The 17,124-nt window shown below is 43.3% G+C and overlaps 1 protein-coding gene across 2 annotated transcripts in view; it reads right to left on the bottom strand.

Annotated features, from left to right (window-relative positions):
* Positions 1 to 17,124, bottom strand: part of LOC137425478 (lipopolysaccharide-responsive and beige-like anchor protein) — a 722,436-nt gene that overhangs the window by 272,102 nt on the left and 433,210 nt on the right. For both annotated transcript variants that reach the window (XM_068113965.2, XM_068113966.2), the window contains exons 37-38: positions 14,898 to 15,019; positions 9,190 to 9,366 (exon numbers count right to left, since the gene is read on the bottom strand). In XM_068113965.2, coding sequence (XP_067970066.2) covers positions 9,190 to 9,366; positions 14,898 to 15,019 — 299 coding nt within the window. The remainder of the gene's footprint in view (positions 1 to 9,189; positions 9,367 to 14,897; positions 15,020 to 17,124) is intronic.

The raw sequence follows: 17,124 nt of genomic DNA, 5'->3' as shown, positions 1-17,124 counted from the left end.
TGGTATATTTTTCTGAGCATTATAACAAACTCATTTTAATTAAAAACATACATTCGACGGAAATATGTCGATGGATTTTCCTTTTCCCACAATAGATGTCCACCCATTGTTGTTTTATCTTATGAGATATTAAAGGTCACATGGAAAATTAACGGTCACATGGAAAATTAAACGTCACATAGAAATTTTATTAGAAAATTCATTTTGCAATAAATGTTTGTTTCCCATTAATCGTACACTTTCTAAAATCCAATCTCACCCCTCCCCTCCAAATCTTCCCCATAACCCCTCCCCTCCAAATCTTCCCCATCACCACTCCCCTCCAAATCTTCCCCATCACCCCTCCCCTCCAAATCTTCCCCATCACCCCTCCCCTCCAACTCTTCCCCATCACCCCTCCCCTCCAAATCTTCCCCATCACCCATCCCTTTCAAATCTTCCCCCTTTCCCCTCCCCTCCTAATCCTCCCCATCACCCATCCCTTTCAAATCTCCCCCCTTGCCCCCTCCCTCCTAAACTACCCCCTCACCCCTCCCCTCCAAGACTCCCCCTCGCCCCTCCCCTCCTACACTCCTCCCTCACCCCTCCCCTCCAAATCTCCCCCATATCCCATCCCTTTCAAATCCCTCCCCTTGTCCCTTCCCTCCCAAACTCCCCCCTCGCCCCTCCCCTTCAAATCTCCACACCCTCATTTCTTCTCAATTTCCCCCCTCTCACTCCCCCTCCTCAAAGTGTCCTCCCCGCTTCTTCCCCCTTCCAACTCTCACCTCCATCTCCCCCAAGCTTCTGCCTCGCTCTTCCCCCCTCCTTAAATAACACCTCATTGTGCCTCACCCAATCACCATCAAAGCTTTTGTCCGCCCCATCCTTCCCTTTCTTCGAGCTATTCTGAAATCTCTGACACACCTTCAACAGCTCTCCCTACCTCTTCCACCTCTTCCACATCTTACCCTACCCCTCCTCCCCCCTGTTCTGTATCCGATCCTCCCCCTTCCTCTTCATTAACGGTATGGACCTCAAACATCCGGGGCCTTCGTTCAAACTGAACTGATCTCTCCATAAAGGTTGCTTCTGTCAAACCAGACGTGATCTGCTTAACAGAAACTTTCCTCCTTCATGAAGTCTCTGATTCCTTAGTATCTCTCCCGGGTTACTCCCTCCTCCGGTATGATAGACCTGAGCCTCGTCCTGGAGGTGGGGTTGGTATCTTTATCAAAAACTCTCTTTCTCACTCGCCCTGCACTGCACTCTCTCCACCTCACCCCCAGGAATACCTCTGGCTACGGCTTCCCCTTCGCTCCCACCTTTTGTTCATATGTGTGTTGTACCGTCCACCAAACAGTGATGACTCCATCTACATCTCGCTGTCTGATAATATGGACCAACTTCTATCTACTCATCCCAACTCTCTCTTCCTCATATGTGGTGATTTCAATTGTCACCATGCCAGTTGGCTGGGTGTGGGTACCGCTCTCACCAGCCATGGCTCCTCAGCAAAGGACTTCTGCGACTCACTGGGACTGACACAATCTGTCAATTTCCTGACCCGGATCTCAGTCAACGGAGCATCTTCTCTTCTGGACTTGGTTATGACTAACTTCCCTGAAAATGTCTGCTGCTCTTCTTCTGCTCCAATCGGATCATCTGATCATGTCCTTGTTAAAGTGGACATCTCTCTGACCATTCTCAGGGAGCCTGCTCAGTGTCGACGAGTCTGGCATTTCACTCAGGCCAACTGGCACGGTCTTCAAGCAGCCATCAATCATCTGGACTGGTCTCCCATCTCTACCACCTCTGACATCAACTCATCCTGGGAATTCTTCCAAAGTAAATTGCTCTCTCTCATGCACAGATTTATCCCATCTCGTCTTCAGTTGTCATACCCTTCCTCCCATCCATGGTACACGGAATGTTGTGGTGAGGCTGTTGCCCAGAAACAACTTGCCTTCGTCTCCTGGAAAGCAAATCCAACGGAAGGAAATCTCATTTCCTTTCACAAAGCCCGAAACAAGTGTGTGTCCACCCTCAGGAGAGCCAGGAAACAATATCTCTCCGTTCTCAAGACCGAACTCTCTTATCTGTCTCCTTCTTCCAAATCCTGGTGGCGTCTGGTCAAATCTGTTTCTGGTGTTTGTTCCCCCTCCATCCCCTCCCTTACCTCAAATGGCTACACAGCTGACTCCGCATGTGAAAAAGCTGAATGCCTCAACTCTGTGTTTGCCTCTAAATCTTGTGTCCCAAACCCATCCCTCTCTGTACCCACCATACCCAGTCGTACCCAGCTGCTCCTGGACTCCGTGTCCTTTCCTCCTGACAAGGTGGAAAAGTTTCTGTCAACCCTCGACTCTGATTCTGCAACTGGACCTGACGGCATCAGCCCACGGGTCCTAAAATCCTGTTCTTCCGCTCTTTCACTCCCTCTCTCTGTTCTCTTCACCCTCTCTTTTGCTCAAGGTCAACTGCCATCTGCTTGGAAATCAGCCAACATCACCGCTTTGCACAAAAAAGGTGCAAAAACAGATCCTAGCAACTACAGACCAATCAGCCTTTTCCCAATTATCAGCAAAGTCATGGAATCCATCATTGCTTCGGATATGAAATCTTTCCTCTTCTCCAATGGCTTGATCTCTGATCATCAAATTGGTTTCAGACCAGGTCACTCTACTCTGGACATGCTGCTTCTGCTGTCTCAACAATGGATGGAGGTCCTCAATGCCAAACAGGAAATTAGAGCTGTCTCCCTCGACATATCACGTGCCTTCAATACGGTCTGGCACCCCGCTCTGCTCACCAAACTCTCCTCCTTTGGTATCCATGGAAATCTCCACGCATGGCTGGCGGACTTCCTCTCTAGTCATCGTCAACGTGTGGCCCTGAATGGGTTTCTCTCATCTCCTCTTCCTGTTCAGGCTGGAGTTCCCCAAGGCAGTGTTCTGGGCCCTGTGCCTTTCTGACTCTCTTGAAAATCCTCTCTATCTCTTTGCTGATGACTCCACTCTCTGCCGCTCCATTCCTCATCCCTCAGATCGGCAGTCTGCAGCCTCCTCACTCTCTGCAGACCTGGACAAAATCACAGACTGGGCAAACAAGTGGAACATGTTTTTCAATCCTGACAAATCTCACACTCTTATGATGTCTCTCCGAAAAGACCGACTGGACAACCCTCCCATCTACTTTCTGAATAATCCTCTCCAAGAAGTTCGGTCACTCAAGCTTTTGGGTCTCACTATCTGCCATGATCTTTCCTGGGAAAACCACATTTCCAAGCTGGCCTCCAAAGCCAGTCGCCGACTGGGCATCCTCCGTCGTACAAAGTCCTTCCTTGGCACACCTGAGCTCCTCACCACAGACAAGGCTTTCATCCGCAGCTCAAAGGAGTACTGCTCTCCCCTCTGGGCTGGTGCTCCTGCCTCACACCTAGCTCGTCTTCACGCTGTTGAAACCAAAGCGTTCAGAATCATTGGAATCTCCCGCGATGACGCTATCTCCGAGGGCCTTTCACTTAATCACCGCAGGCAGGTTGGTGGTCTTTCCGTCTTCTACCGACTCCTCTCCGGCCTTGCTCCCCCAGCTCTCTCTGGGCTCTGTCCCCCAAATATTCCTGCAGGTCGCACAAGATCTGCCTGCAACCCTCTTATGGTTAAACTGCCAAAATCAAGACTCTCTGCTCACCTTCACACCTTCATTCCTCTTTTCTCCCACCTCTGGAACAAACTCCCTCACTCTCTTCAATCCCACTCCTCCCTCCAGGTCTTTAAAACGGCTGTTCACCACGATCTCTTATCTTCCCCAATCCAAAACCTTGATCTTTTCTACCCCCGCTAATTTCACCCCAAATCCACTTTTTTGAGGTGACTTTTGACTTCTTTCCTGGAAGTCCTTGGTGTCCTTGCGTTTTATACCTATCCTGCCTCCCCCCAGGCCAACTCCCTCCAAAAACATCTCCCGATGTCCCTGCTCTCAAATGTTGTGTTTGTGTGCTTCCTCCCCTTCTCTCCCCATCTTGTCGACCGCTCCCCTTTTTATATACTTTGTTTGCTTGTTTGTTTGATTTGTTTGTTTGATAAATGTTAGCTCTTTCACGAGCCTCGACTCTGTATACAAAACAAACAAAAAAAAATCCAATATGGCTGCCGAACCACGTGGATGACGACGTCATCAATTTAATTTTCACATACAATGTTTATGTATGTTGTACTCAATAAATTTGAAACTGATTGGATCAAGCGTTCTAATTGTCTAATTATGACGTCATAATGAATGCATGAAATGAAGGCAATGAGATCATCATGAATATATGTTGTTCCCCCTAGGGAGTACTTGACAATGAGACATGTTTCAATTTTTTCCATGGAGTGGTTTCGGAGATATGGAGGTGCAGTTTTTGGGTTTTTCCAAGATTATGCCAGTACCACGTGACCTACGACGTCATAATTACCATAGAAAATTATACAGAGGGAGGTGCTCCTATGGTGAAAATTTCGTGTCAATCAGACCAACAGTTGCAGAGAAAAGCATACTCGTTCTGTGTGGACAAACAGACAGACAGAGACAGACAAAGAAACAAAAAGACCCAAATGCAATACCCTCTTCTCTAGCGACGGCTAAAAATATTCACATTACAGAAATTTGTCTTGCGGAACCATGAGCCTAACCAGCTAATGAATCATTTTAGTAAACAAGTGATGAATTCTACATGGTCATAGCTTTTTCATAGAACAATCTGATTTCTAGGAGACACTATTGTGCAAATCAGAAGTCTCCAGTGTATGGAAGGATTTTTCTAATCAAAGCTGGATTGCCAAAGATGGCGTGGTGGTTTGCTTGGGTTGTCTGGATTTAATAAGGATGATATAACACGAAGATGATTCCACGTGATACAGCAGGTCTGGACAGATTCGATCACGATCAGGTCTACAAGTGCTTCTTCGAAAGGGCTGTTCCCAACGGGAGGACAATCACTTTATTGTTACAACTTCCAGACCTCGATGCATTTCAACACATCCAGGTCTCCTTCGTCTTCTCGTCCTCCAACAACAACCTGCCTTGGCATCTTCTCATCAGCTAATGCATCGCAATTCCAAAGAAATCTCTTCATTTACATTCCCAAAGTCATCACATGGTCTTTCCATCGATTTGTGCTCACAGCCTCACCACTCTCCTACTCCCACCGCCAAACCTCACCAATTCTCTCACTTTGCTAAGAAGATGCAGGAATCCATTAGTTAAAATTAAGTGAAACGATTTACCTTGCAAGTGCAATTTAAAAAGCTGTCACAGTGGAACAGCTCAAAGTACTCTGGTTTTAAGGGGTACACAACCATCAACCACCTTGATCAATGGTCCAACCAAAAATGTTTGATCATTTTACCATATCCCTCGTTTATTTCTAGCAAAAATTACTCTCAAATGCATGTTGATACAGTACTCTGCAATTTTGAAGCACCCTGACAGCTTGAAAAAGAAGCTATTAGGGCCGTTTATAGTAAACAGATGTTCTATAGGCATTTAGTTGACATTAGCAGAAGCCCATGATCCTAGGATCCTGAGTTCGAATCCCGGTCGATCGTTGAATTAACGCCAGGGGGGTTGACTCAGCCTGTCATCCTTCCGAGGTCGGCAAATTGAGTACCAGCTTTCTGGGATGAATGTGCTGGTGTGTGCCCTGGTTTAGAATAGGTACACCGTATCCCTGCGTGTCATAAGATGCGACTAAAGGGTTGGCGTCAGGAAGGGCATCTGGCCATAAAAACATTGCCTCAAAAAGGGAACCATGATTATTGTCCATGACATTGAAAGGGAATTTTTTTTGTTTTTTAGCAGAAGCCCATGGTAAAATTTCCACAATAGAAAAAAAGGTCTTATATTCTTGAACCGTTTGAAAGACTTCAAAAATGGGAGATTCAATAAGGAATGTCTTAAATAGTTGTCTGGCACCAACCACTTAAAGAAGAGAGTAAAATGAGTTTAACAACTTATTGATTTCTTCAAACAATTTGATTGGGTAAACTTATCATTGACTATATGAAGATAGTTTTAGGCTTTTGAATGAAGTACAAGCTGTCCACAAAGTCTTGTTCTGCTTTAAAAATTATATTACAACCAAGGCAAAAGATATACAATGATGCGTTTGTTTTGCATTTTGTCAAGTAATTCATAAAGTTTCTTGTGTTCTTTAGTACACCTCAACATGTGCATCTTTAGTGGCACCTAACCTGTCTTAACAGCAAAGAAGGGCGAGAAAAGTCCCCTACTAAGTTTCAGTTTAATATCAATAAACATGTCTTTATTTGAGCGGTGTATAATGCTGCGCTCGGTGCCGAAAATAATAACAAAACATGAAAGAGCAATCAGAGATTGCAGACCCTTGCCAGGACGTGTTTGTGAGGTGTATTTTGTGAGTTGTTTATTAGCTGCTGTGTTTGTGTGGTTTATTGACAATGCAGATTTATGTTCAATCCAATGTGGCTGTCAAACCACGTGAACGATGACATCATCAATTTAATTATCTCATACAATTTTTGTGTAGATCACGCTCAATAAATTTCAAACTGATCGGATCAAGAGTTCTACTTGTCTAATTATGACGTCATAAATAAGACACTGGTGACATCATCATAAACACAAGTTGTTCCCCATGGGGAGTACTTGACAATGAACCATATTTAAATTTTATCCATGGAGAGGATTTGGAGATATAAAGGTGCAAAGTTTTTCGGTTTTTCCAAGATGGCGCCCGTACCACATGAACTATGACATCATAATTGTCAATAAAAATGATACAGGGGGAAGAGCTCCTATGGTGAAAATTTTGTGTCTATCGGACTAATGGTTGCAGAGAAAATCATACTCATGTTCTGTGCAGACAAACAGACAGACAGACAGACAGACAGACAGACAGAGAAACAAACGGGCTAAAATGCAATATCGTCTACTCTTGCGAAGGCAAAAAAAAACAACAACCTGATGTGCATACATGAAGCAAAAACATGCGTACGACTTATGTGCATATATTAATTAATACATCATAGTTATACACCTCGGATCATTCCAATTGCACTGGTCCATGGACTTACACCCAGGCCTAAAGCTGTCGATCTGTGCTGCCTCATGGAATGGTGGCACATGGTTTTAATAGGGGTGGAGTCAGACCAGCTGTCTAGTCAATGGATGTAAAGCAGTGGGTGGAGTCAGGGCAGCTGTCCAGTCAACTTTTATAATGCTTTTATAATTTATAATGCAGCTTTTATAATTAACTTTTATAATGTAGTGGTAGTAATGCTACCACTACATTATGCTCAAGAAATTTCATCTTGATCGGATGAAGTTTTGTACTTGTCGAATTATGATGTCATAATGGAGGCACCTATGACAATATCATTAACAGATGCTATCCCACATGGAGAGTTCTTTACAATGAGCAATGTCTCAATTTTTTTCGATGCAGCGCTTTCGTAGATATAGAGGTGCAAATGTTTTCGGTTTTTCCAAGATGGCGGCCGAACCACATGACCTATGACGTCATAATTATCATTTTTAAAATTCCTGTCAATCGGACCAACGGTTGCAGAGAAAATCATATTTATTCTGTGTGGACAAACAAACAGACAGACAAACAAACGGACTTAAATGCAATACGCTCTCCTCAGGCGAGGGCAATAAAGCCATATACCAAGTATCAGTTGAATATGTTAAAAAGTATGGGAAAAAGTCTAGACCAACACAGTTGGGATGGACAGACGCAAACCAATAGTCCCTTCTGGGTAGAGGACGAAAAAAAGAATCGTGAAGATCGCGGCAGACCAGCCTTACTGCACCCACCGTCTTGCCTACACACCGCCCAAATTCAATTTTTGTCTGATTGAAAAAAATTACAATTTTCGTGGGGGTTTGGATTAATTTGAAGCAACTTTTACTTAATATTTTAAAGCGGTGAAACTGCATCAATATTTGGCCATGTCCTTCCTTCCATCCAACAAAAAATGAAGAAGAACCTAACCCACCGTGTTTAATTCTAAATGGTAATTATAATAGGTTATAAAGGGTAATTCTAAAGGTTTTCATTCGGTTCTCGGCTTTGCCTATTTCATAATGAAAATGCCAAAATTATGCTTTGAAAGTTTAGAACATTCTGAACGAAAATCATTTGATCATGTCAGAACACGCAGAATATCAATGGTGTTTCCTTTGTCAAAAAAGAGCAATAAATGTACATTTCGACGTGAAAACTTTTGAGATGCTCCAAAGCTTGTTGCACGAGTCTTATTACCTCCGCCAGGGAAGGTGGGCAGAGGTTATGTTTTCACCACTGTCTGTATATTTGGCTGTCTGTCTGTTTCTGTGTGAACAGGATATCTCAAAAAGTTGTGGATGGATTCAGCCGAAATTTGGTGAAGAGGTTAGGTGTGTGACGAAGACGAAATGCATAGATTTTGGTGAAAATCTAGATCCAGATACTAGAATATTTTAAGTGATTCTTAAACATTCAGAGGTAGGTCCAAAAATTATATACAGCACTATATCTCAAAAAGTTATGGACGGATTCGGACAAAACTAGGTGGATGAGATGAGTTGGGTGACAAAAACAAGCAGATTAGATTTTGTTTCAGGTCCGGATCCAGATCCGGCCTATCATTTGGATACAAAACAAAAACAGTTCAGCCTGGCGGAGGTATACGCTCTACTGAGTGCCAGTCTAGTTTAAAATGAAAACACGATGATCCTCCCAATGTACAGGAGAGATATCTTTGGTCTTGGCAACCAAGTGACACTATCACCCGATCATTAGGAGGTGTCACAACTATTGTGTTAATAAAGAGGCAGACGATTGAGGAAATCCAGGTTTAAATACCTTGTTAACATTAAAGGACAGTTTGATCGATTCAGTCGACACATTTTCATTGTCACTTGAAGACCATTCTGAATAGGTGAGTTTGTATTCTAAAAGGTGTGCGTGCGCGCACACGCACACGCACACACACACACTCTCGATGATATAATGACCTGAACAAATCGCAAACTCAACATTATTGTGATTAAATTATAATCTATCGGTGTTTCTTGCAAAATCAACAAACAAGACGTTGTAAATCCAAAGGTGAAATGAAGAAAAAGGCCACGGTTTTACAAAACAAACGGTTCAAAGGAAAAGTACAGCCGGATCCTAAAAACTCCTAGAGATTTTCTCACCTGCCAGAGAGTCCATGTCCACTTCAATTTCTTGTGAGGCAGCATCTGTTTCATCGTCACCGTCTCCTGTTCCAGCCAACAAACTGTCTTCTCCAAGGACCTCGCCAGGTCTGCTCAGCTTCTTCGCATGACCCTGCAGGGCCTGATGCGCTTGCTCTCTTGCCACCTCAGCCTCATCTGGAGGATGGAGAAATATATTTGGTGGTGAAAAGTAGAAACAGTGAGGGAGGGAGAAAAAAAAAAGAGGAGACAAGGGATACAACAGAAAGTACCTGCTAAGAGGTATTGTCTTCTGTAATATCACAAGGATAGCGACTAGGGGTATAAATGCTGTCAACAATCAATAATCAGCTCAAAATTTAGCCATTGTTCCTCTTGGTAACCAATTTGAATTTGCTAGATTTGTTGTTGTTGACAAAACCAATGACAAAAACAATGTTCTGTTTTCCACAAATACAGTACACTGGTTAACAAAGGTTAATTCCATTGTATGGTATAAAGGGAGCAGGAAATGTGGATTTTCATTGAAAGGTTCAAAAGGAACCGGTGCCAACTTCCGTATTCAATGGCTCGAGGAATGCCAACAGTGCCAACCCTCCTTCAGACTTGCATAATCTCTAACCCTCCACCATCATTTCCCTGAAGGCTTTCCTAGAAAGGGATGTCTGTGGAGTGGCGCGTGCAAAGCCCCCGCCCTTCTGAAGGACAAAGTGTTGTTACGTGGAGGGCAGGATGATCAATGGAATCGTGACTTTAATTTCATGCCTGGCGAGTCTCAATGGGCAGACGCCTGGCCGCTGATGAAGTGAGGTGTCGCTAGAATGGAGGGTCGGGCGCTCAGCGGGCCATGCACACCACGGGTTGGAAAAAGGAAAAGGCAAAGGGATGGGGGGGGGGATGTTGAAGGAGGAAATAAATAGGTTGGTGAGGCCAAGCAGCATGCCATCAAGATTTCATAGGCCAAAAATAAAGCACCTCAGAAGATTATCAGAATAAAAACAGAGAGATGTTTTAGAATCCGTGCTGAAAATTATTTCATGGCTCCTATTTTTAGATTGGTTTTTTTTTCCACCAACCTCCTTATAATTCCTTGGATTGGAGATTTCCACTCTCTCGAGCCGAAGAGGCTGTTTCCAAGGCGATACTACATTGATTCACATTCAGCCAGACTTCCAACTAGGGAATCCCGAATCTCGAATTCAGACAACATTCTATTTTTGTTTAAGTGGTTCCCCAAAGTCAGGTGTGTACCTTTTGCAGCATACCCATCCCTTTCTTAAACCCCAATGTACTCCTCAGTTCATTTGTGCTTCTGCTTTAAGAAATCAAACTGAACGAACATTCTTCAGGAAAGCACATTTGTATGTGAATAAAAGAAAGTGAATTTTCTGCCTGGTTTGTGATGAGCAGCCAACTCGACCGTGAACTATACGAAAGAATAAAAGCAGAATCAAATCCGAATTCAAAGCCTCTGTGATATGACCATTCAGGTATGATCAAGATCAAGAGCTGCAGCTAAGTCAGTGTGACAGATAATTATGTTTAAACATATAATTTCAAGTGATTCCAAAGTACAGTGTTATTTTGATATAGAAGAAGAAAAATGGGAATAACTAAAGGGGAATGCTGAACACGGAAGAGGTGCAGAGGAAGAATGTAAAAAATATTAGATTTTTTGATAAAAAAAAATATTGGCACCCTTGCACTTTTTTCAAATAATGCACCATTTCTACCAGAATATTGTTGAAAGTAAAAAATATTTTGGTATCCACATGTGTAATTCTTTGGTTTGCAGTGGAACCGAACAAAAAAAGCTGAAAAAAATCACTAAATCTTAGCTTATTCCACACAGAATTCCTAAAATGGCCCGGAGAATATTATTAGCATCTTTTAGAAGTCGTTAGAAATATTTAGGTTTCAAGCAGGTGATTCTCCTTTACTTTGGAATTGAACTCACCTATGCTGAGTTGCAGGTGCCTGCAATATAAAAATCACTCATTCAACCAGTTTGAATAGAGCAAAGGATTCCATTCTGCTGTTTTGTGTCATTGTGTGAACCGCAATGAGCATGGAGAGAAAAAAGAAAACCAGAGAATTGTCTGAGGAGGTCAGACACAAGATTGTAGCCAAGCATGGACAATCTCAAGGCTACAAGTCAATCTCCAGAGACCTTGATGTTCCTGTGTACACCACACGCAATGTTATAAGGAGGTTTAAGGCCCATGGCACTGTAGCAATCCTCACTGCACGTGGCTGCAAGAGAAAACTTGATCGAATATTACAGCAAAGGATTTTTCAAATGGTGGAGAAAGCACCTCGATCAACTACCAAACAGATTTAAGCTAACCTTCAGACACCCAACTCGATGAAAGGGGGTCCTGTGGTAGGACACCCAGGAGTACCCCACTGCTGAGAGAGAGACAAAATAAATCCCGACTGGAGTTTGCCAAAACACACCCGAACAAGCTAAAATCCATCTGTGGACAGATGAGACCAAATTAGAGCTTTTTGGTAAAGCTCATCATCTCTATGTTTACAAAAAACAAAATGAAGCCTTCAAAGAAATGAACACCTTCCCTACAGTTAAACATGGAGGAGGTTTAGTGATGTTTTGGAGTTGCTGTGCTGCCTCTGGCACTGGGTGCCTTGAATGTGTGCACGGCATCATGAAATCAGGAGATTACCAAGGCATTTTGGAGCGCAATGTTCAACCCAGTGTCAGAAAGCTGGGTCTCTGTCGCAGGTCATGGGTCTTGCAGCAGGACAATGACCCCAACACACACTTCAAAAAGCACCAAGGAATGGTTGAATACAAAACGCTGGACTGTTCTGAAATGGCCAGCAATGAGTCCAGATGTAAATCCAATTAAACACCTGTGGGGAGATCTGAAAACAGCAGTTTGGAGAAGGCACCCTTCAAATCTGGGAGAACTGGAGCAGCTTGCACAAGAATATTGGGCCAAACTGCCAGTGGAGAGGTGTAAGAAGCTCATTCATGGCTATAGGAAGTGCTTGACTGCAGTTATTTTGTCCAAAGGCTGTGCTACCAAATATCAAGTCCAGGGTGTCAATAATTTTGTCAGTACCATTTCTATTTATTTTCTGATTTAAAATGGATTACTGTTCTCCCCTCTGGGCTGGTGCTCCTGCCTCACACCTAGCTCGGCTTCACGCTGTTGAAATCAAAACTTTCAGAATCATTGGAATCTCTCTATGCTAACTCCGAGGATGAAGCTAACTCCGAGCGCCTTTCACTCGCTCACTGCAGGCAGGTTGGTGGTCTTTATGTCTTCTACCGACTCCTCTCCAGCCTTGCTCCCCCAGCTCTGTCTGTGCTCTGTCCCCCAAATATTCCTGCAGGTCGCACAAGATCTGCCTGCAACCCTCTTATGGTTAAACTGCCAAATCAAGACTCTCTATTCACCTTCACTCATTTATTCCCCTTTTCTCCTGCCTCTGGAACAAACTCCCTCACTGTCTTCAATCCCACTCCTCCCTCCAGGTCTTTAAAACAGCTGTTCACCACCATCTCTTATCTTCCCCCATCCAAAACCTTGATATTTTCTACCCCTGTTAATTCACCCCCGATCCACTTTTTCAAATACCAACTTTTTTCCTGGAAGTCCTAGCAGTGTCCATGTGTTTTATACCTCTCCCACCCCCTCACCCCCCCCCTTCCCATTCCTCCTCCCCCCAAGCCCTCTCCCTCCCACAGATCTCCCGATGTCCCTGTTCCCAAATGTTGTACTTGTGTGCTTCCCTCTGTCTCCCCATCTTGTCTCCTGCTCCCTTTATCATATGTTTTATGTGTCAGTTTGTCTTTTTGTGATTAATGTTAGCTCTTACACGAGCCTCGATCTTGTATACAAAAAAAGAAAAGAAAAAAAAGGATATATTAAGTTCTGAATCAAAAGCAAAGGTGCTGCAATATGAAAAGTGGAATAAAGAATTGTGGAGACCAAATACCCTCGTCAATTTCAACGTCTTTTTCGAGAACATTGTGATTTATTTGCAAAAAGTGCAAGGGTGCCAATATTTTTGGCCACGACTGTAATTAGAAGATTAATAGAAGAGAGAAATAATTGTCTGACACTCCAAAAAATTTTTTATGGTGACATGGAGCACACAATAAGAGATGTGAAAATTAACTTTGAAGAAGCCTGCTCGATGCTTAAAGCAGTGTAGGAAGATGACAAAAGCAATGTAGCCAGTGCATGCGCTGGGATTCATGAGCAACCATCTTAAACAGCATTTCTGAGATATGTGATGCTCCTGCAGTGCCCAACGCTACCAATTTCCTGAAGACTCTGCTGGAAGGCCACCTCGGCTTATAGGCCGCAGAGAAACATGATCGTTGCTTGCCCTGCATGTGGGAATGCCAGCGAATTCTACATCGGCCACTCAGCAAGAGGCGGAGTGCCCCAAGGCGGTGGCGGGTGCAGGAGCAAAGGCGCCTGTGCAGAATAGGCCTGAGCGCCATAGCGTGCAAACAGCCAGCTTTATGTTTGCTGTGAAAAGGGGGCCGGCTCGGTATTGATCAGCAGTGCCCCGAGGCATCTGTCTTTCCCCAATTACCCTGCCACCTCATCCAACCACCTTTGCCTAGGCCAGCATTGATCGGCCAGCCAAACGAGGGTGGATGACAAGGGAGGGATGGCGAGGGACGGCTCGTCACTGGAAGGGATGAAAGAGGGGTACGGGAGGGGGGCTGCGCTGTTCAATGGTGGTGTTATATGCAATGCACAGGGGTTGGGAAATGGGTGGAGGGGAAAGTGAGCAAAAGATGGAAGACGGGTTAGGGGGAAAGGGGGAAGGCGTTTTTCCTTAAGCGATAAATCTACAATGTCGGGAGAGCTGATTGCATTCTGCGTGGAATAATATTGTAGTTAATCACATCGCACCATGGTGGCTCACGACTGGGCCGAACCAGAGAAGCTGGTGAGAAATTACGTTATAACTGGCCAAGGAGTAGTGTGGATGCAGAAAATATATCGGGAAGAAAAAGAGCAGGTTAGAATATGTGCATCTGATGCGAGCATAAAATATCAGCGTTTATTATTCCAAGTCTTCAAAAAACGCCATGAAAAGACGTGCCTCCTATTTCTCTCGGGCATTTTCATCGCCTTTGTGCCAACGAGATTGGGAGGATGGCCATCGACAATCGAGATCAGAAATAACGATTACACGAGATTAATAAGGCAAAATGGGAGGGCATCGTACAAAAGAACGTGTCTAGAAACAATTTCTTCACTCAAATGCAAGGCATTTATGGATCCTTAATGTCATTCTTAGATTAGCGGCGAGGTGCCTGGCTTGGGTGCGCGCATCACTCAATGCAAAGAAATCCATACTGAAGAAAACGTCACAATGTTGCACACATTTGTGTTTTATATGAGAAATAGAATCGATGATCACCAAGTTAGTGGGGTGCGCATGATGTAAGACAGACTTTGCATCAATCGATCAGTATGCAGTTTATAATGGCCACAAGAAATAAAATATCAGGTTGATGTGAAGAAAGGAGGGGTAAAACCCATTGATGAAGAGGGCAAAGGCAAGCAATGTATGAGCTTGATTCAATCCAATCATGGCTGCACGTCTTTCCTGCAAATATGTGACGACTTCCAAACAATAGATCTATTTGCACTCCAAGTAAGTCATCGTTTTAATTTCAAATGGCAACGACGCCAAAGACATAACCTACATACCCTGCTCGCCAGCAGTGCGCAGTGTTGCTTCAGGGTGTGCAGATCCCAGAGGATTTGGAACGAGTCTCCTGCGTCTGCGGAGGCTATCCTCCCAGATGTCAAGCCGCCAGAAAGCACACGACCTGCCAGGCAGCAGTGAAGAAGTAATAAAGGGAGAGTTAACAAGTGGGAACAATCTTTAAAAGGCCCAAACCATAGACCAACACCTAAAAAGGCAGCGTGAAAATGTTCACAGTCATTGTCAAAAGCTTACGTCGAGCTGTTATATTGTCCATACTCGTCTCGCATTGCCCGTTATCAACTGAAAGCCCTTGCAAGCAGGCCAAAATATTGATAGAAGGAACATGCAATAAAAGCTGGAAACCAAAGTGGGGAGGTTCTGTTAATAATGACAGTCAAACACAAATGTTTGACAACGATTGTTGATAAAGAGAAAGATCCCGACAGTTCACAAGACTAGAGGGAACATTATACATCATGGAAAAAATGGACTGTATATTTTTTTCACTGGAATAAATTAAAAACTTTACAGCAACATCAGTCTTAAGGAGCATTTTGAGCTGAAGAGGTAATATCCTTCATCAGCAGCATAAAATATTGGTCAACAGAAGACTGATGCAATCACCAAGGCAACCCCACAAATATTGCTGAGAAATATGATGACAGCAACGGAAGCAAAACAAACATTTCTCAAAGTAGTAAGCAAGGAAGTCATTATAAATACATTTAATCCAGAACGACACTCTGACGTCACGACGTCAACCGATATGCCTCTGCCCATATTATTCCATCATTATACATACAGTACCTGGACCAAGTGTGATTTAAATCTCTTCAGCTGTTTGCGAGCATCAAATTTAACCTGACATGACCTTTGTCCTTTGACCTCTTGATGCCGAAATCTAGTCAGTTTATCTTTGCATTACAATATATATTTATACCAAGTTTGGTCAAAATCGCATCGCTGGTTCACAAGTTAGCACAGCAACATAATTTGTACCCAACATGACCTCTGACCTTTGATATTCTCACCCCCAAAATCTAATCAGTTCACCTTTACATCCTTGTACATACTTGATTTAAGTTTGATTCAAATCCCTTCTGCCGTTCTCAAGTTATCACGGTAACAAAAAGCTATCACAGACGCACAGGCGCGTTGAGAGCCAGCCAGGGCCCCGAGGCAAACAACCTCGGGGCCCCCACCCCCACCCTTTCTCTCTTTTATAACTTTTTAAAGAACTTTCTTCAACAAAAATTTTTTTTTTTTTTTTTTAAATTCAAGAAAGTTCCTTAAAAAGTTATAAAAGAGAGAAAGGGTGGGGGTGCGGGCCCCGAACTTTCTTTAATGAAAAACAAAAAACTTTTAAAAAACAAATATTCACTTTTGTTTAGCCGTATGTTCAAAAGATAGCGGGACGTTTGGACCGATCGAGTCAATTCGCACCCTCGACTGTTGAACACCATTTCTCCATAAGATTGGCAAAAAAATACGTGAGAAGCTAGCTATAAATTTTTTTGGACAAAGACGAAACAAACCCATTCCTTTGTAACGCACATTTCTGGTTAATAACCATTTTCTGTAAAGTTTGAAACTGTACCATTAACAGCGGTAAATGTTGTTTTGTTTCCGGCAAGAAAGCAAGCAAGGAAGGCAAAATCAGCTTCTGTTTTTAAATGTAACGATGAGGAAATGAGGATGAGCCGATGAGGGATTTCACTGTACTGTTTTAAAAAATTACTGGAGAACCTCGGGCCCTGAGGCCGTGACCCCCCCTGACATCCCTCTCGACACCCCTGCAGACGCACGACAGACAAGCGCACAACCCAAAAACATAATGCCTCTGGCGACTTGGTAGACGGATGCATACAAAAATAGAACGTATGAAAAAGATGAACAGGTCGAGCTACATTCAAAGTACACCGCCCCATGCTAAATAAATAAATAACATATCCTCCAGCGCACGACATTGCCGACACGCCTTCGGCGCTCGGCGGTCCGCCTTGCAGCACAAGGTGATGAAATTGGGACAGTGGTGTACAATAATTGATTGATTAATTGATTGTGTAATTAAAATAAATAAATAATAATTGTAAGATAATTAATTTGTCAATCAATTGGCTAATAGCATAACTAAACCACCACCGTTTCATCCGAATCTACAACCTTTTGAAAATCAATTAAGTAATTAATTGAAAAATTAATAAATAATTGATTAATTGATTCATC

Source organism: Myxine glutinosa, chromosome 4, assembly GCF_964187855.1.
Source record: "Myxine glutinosa chromosome 4, kmMyxGlut1.1, whole genome shotgun sequence".
NCBI lineage: Eukaryota > Metazoa > Chordata > Myxini > Myxiniformes > Myxinidae > Myxine > Myxine glutinosa.
This window is presented reverse-complemented; position numbering and strand designations above follow the sequence as displayed.